This window comes from Pistacia vera, unplaced genomic scaffold (genome assembly GCF_008641045.1).
Source record: "Pistacia vera cultivar Batoury unplaced genomic scaffold, PisVer_v2 Contig501, whole genome shotgun sequence".
NCBI classification, from domain to species: Eukaryota; Viridiplantae; Streptophyta; class Magnoliopsida; order Sapindales; family Anacardiaceae; genus Pistacia; species Pistacia vera.
Genome location: NW_022196337.1, coordinates 44,519 through 46,637, shown reverse-complemented (window position 1 = coordinate 46,637; position 2,119 = coordinate 44,519). Strand labels below are relative to the sequence as shown.

The 2,119-nt window shown below is 36.5% G+C and overlaps 1 protein-coding gene across 1 annotated transcript; it reads right to left on the bottom strand.

The window, feature by feature from the left end:
• Window positions 1–341: 341 nt before the first annotated feature.
• On the bottom strand, window positions 342–1,643 carry LOC116105642 (probable F-box protein At2g36090). Its single transcript, XM_031392053.1, has one exon. It carries the CDS (start codon window positions 1,625–1,627, stop codon window positions 584–586), a length of 1,044 nt encoding a protein of 347 aa, XP_031247913.1. The 5' UTR covers window positions 1,628–1,643; the 3' UTR covers window positions 342–583.
• Between the last annotated feature and the right edge of the window lie 476 nt (window positions 1,644–2,119).

The following is a 2,119-nucleotide window of genomic DNA, read 5'->3' as shown; positions in this document are numbered from 1 at the left end:
TTGGGGGTTTATTGAATAGCGGTTTATGATTTAAAGAGGAAATACAATTTTTTTGGATATGTATAACTATTTTATATCTTATTTGATGATTTTAATAAGGGATCAAATTATAATTAAAATTGTGGTCTAAATAAAGAGATAAAAATATAAGGGCCAATAGCATCACTCCTATGCAAATTATAACTATTACAAAATTACATGTTTTCGCATTAAGATATGATTTTCGTGATAGGATAAAAAAAAAAAATAAAAGACTTGTGTAGCATGAAATATTCTCCCGTCAAACTTAATTTTATTCTGATAAATTAGATATATGAAAGAGATGTCAAGTTCATGTTGGTAAATTAGCATTTTCGATCTTAATTGCTGCTGCCCACAAAGGTGCGACGTGGCTTATAATATTTAATGTTTGTTCATAAGTCAATTCACTTTAATACGAAACAGTGATTTGGAATTCGCGAGATGGGAATTGGAAACCCTGAAAGCTATCAGAGTTTTAACCGGAGAATTTTCTTGGCCGCCTATGACTTGAAAAACTATACTTCCAACACTAAAATATTCGCATAGAGATTTACTAAGTCTTCTATATGAACAATTTATATGACCAAAAAGCTACAGCAACAACAAAACAAGATACACAGACGATGTTTAAAACCTTTTCCATTCTTTCCTTTCCCTCTTTCCTTTCTCTTTTCTTCTCCAAAAACTCTTCATATCTCTCTTTCCCCTCTTCTATCTTCCCACTCGTCTTCCCCTTCTCAAAAGCTCTTTGCAAAATTACCAAACTCTCCCTCCCATTTAAACTTTTCTCTTCCATGTCCTTCATCTGCATGCTCACTTCCCTCACGTACATTTCTCCTCCTTCCTCCCCTCCCAGTGTCACCATAACCTCACACTCTGCAAACTCCCTCGCCGAAAACAATTCCCACCGTTGACGATGATCGCTTGCAATGACTATCGCTGCATACTTCACATGCACTTCACGTGTCAACCAGTGTTGCTCCACTGAAACTGGCCACCTGCTGGATAAATTTACTGCTCGCTTTCTACCTGAATCAATCATTATCCAACTCAAAGTCAAGTTCTCTTCAAGGTCTTTGATCAAAACTTTAGTTTCACTTGCAAATTTTATCGGCGTTGTTACCAGCTGTTTTTCGTCCAGTAAGTCGATTCTAAAAGGAGGAAACTGGAACCAGCCGGTGACGGTCTCAGTCTCCACAACTTTAGAGAGAATGAGATTGTTTTTGTAGTGAATATCAACGGCTGAGATTAACTCTGTTGTGAGAAGTAAGGAATGATCAAATTCAAGCGTGTATGACGGCGGGACTTGGCAGTTTAGAACTGGAAATGAATCGGAAAAGAAAGAACGGTGAGCGGCAGGGAAGCTGGAGATGAGAGTTTGGACACTTGGTTGGTTGGTGGAAGGCCACGTGGAGTTGCAGATTTGGCGCCAGAGTTTGTCTTGGAGGGATAGAGAGCGGAGTAGGGAGGAAGTAGAAGCTGCGGCAACGAGGGTTTGGCCATCAAGTCTGGTTAGGATTTGGGTCTGAATGATGTCTGCATGGAGGGTTGAGATTGCATTGCAGAGGGGTTGATGTTGATCTATTTTTGTGAGAGAAGAAGCCATTGTTGTGGGCGATGGTGTTTTTGGTTTAAGATACAAATTAAAAGGGACGTTATATAAGCAAGGAGTTTGTAAATTAATTAGTTTTTCATTGACTTACTGTTAGCTGCCAAACTGATGGAATATATTTATATCTTTTTCCATGGAAATTAAAGAAGACCAAATCAAGGAGAATATTGAAAGAAATACGACAAAACAATGGTCGTTTAATCTAAATGTCTGACCATATTAGTGACTTCATTTAATTTGCTTTAATTAATCAAACTTATTAATATTGACAAGAATAATAATTAAATAACTAAAGTTGCAGTAGATAAAGGATTAACTGTCAAACTCAAACATATGCTGACACGACACTGCTAAGAATTTTAACGGGTGATACATTATCTCAGATTTTGTCTTCTTCTTACAGAATAGAATTCTTCAACAATAACATAATAAAATAATTATACTAAATAATTTCCTGTTCAAATCAAGCTGAAGACATATATGAAT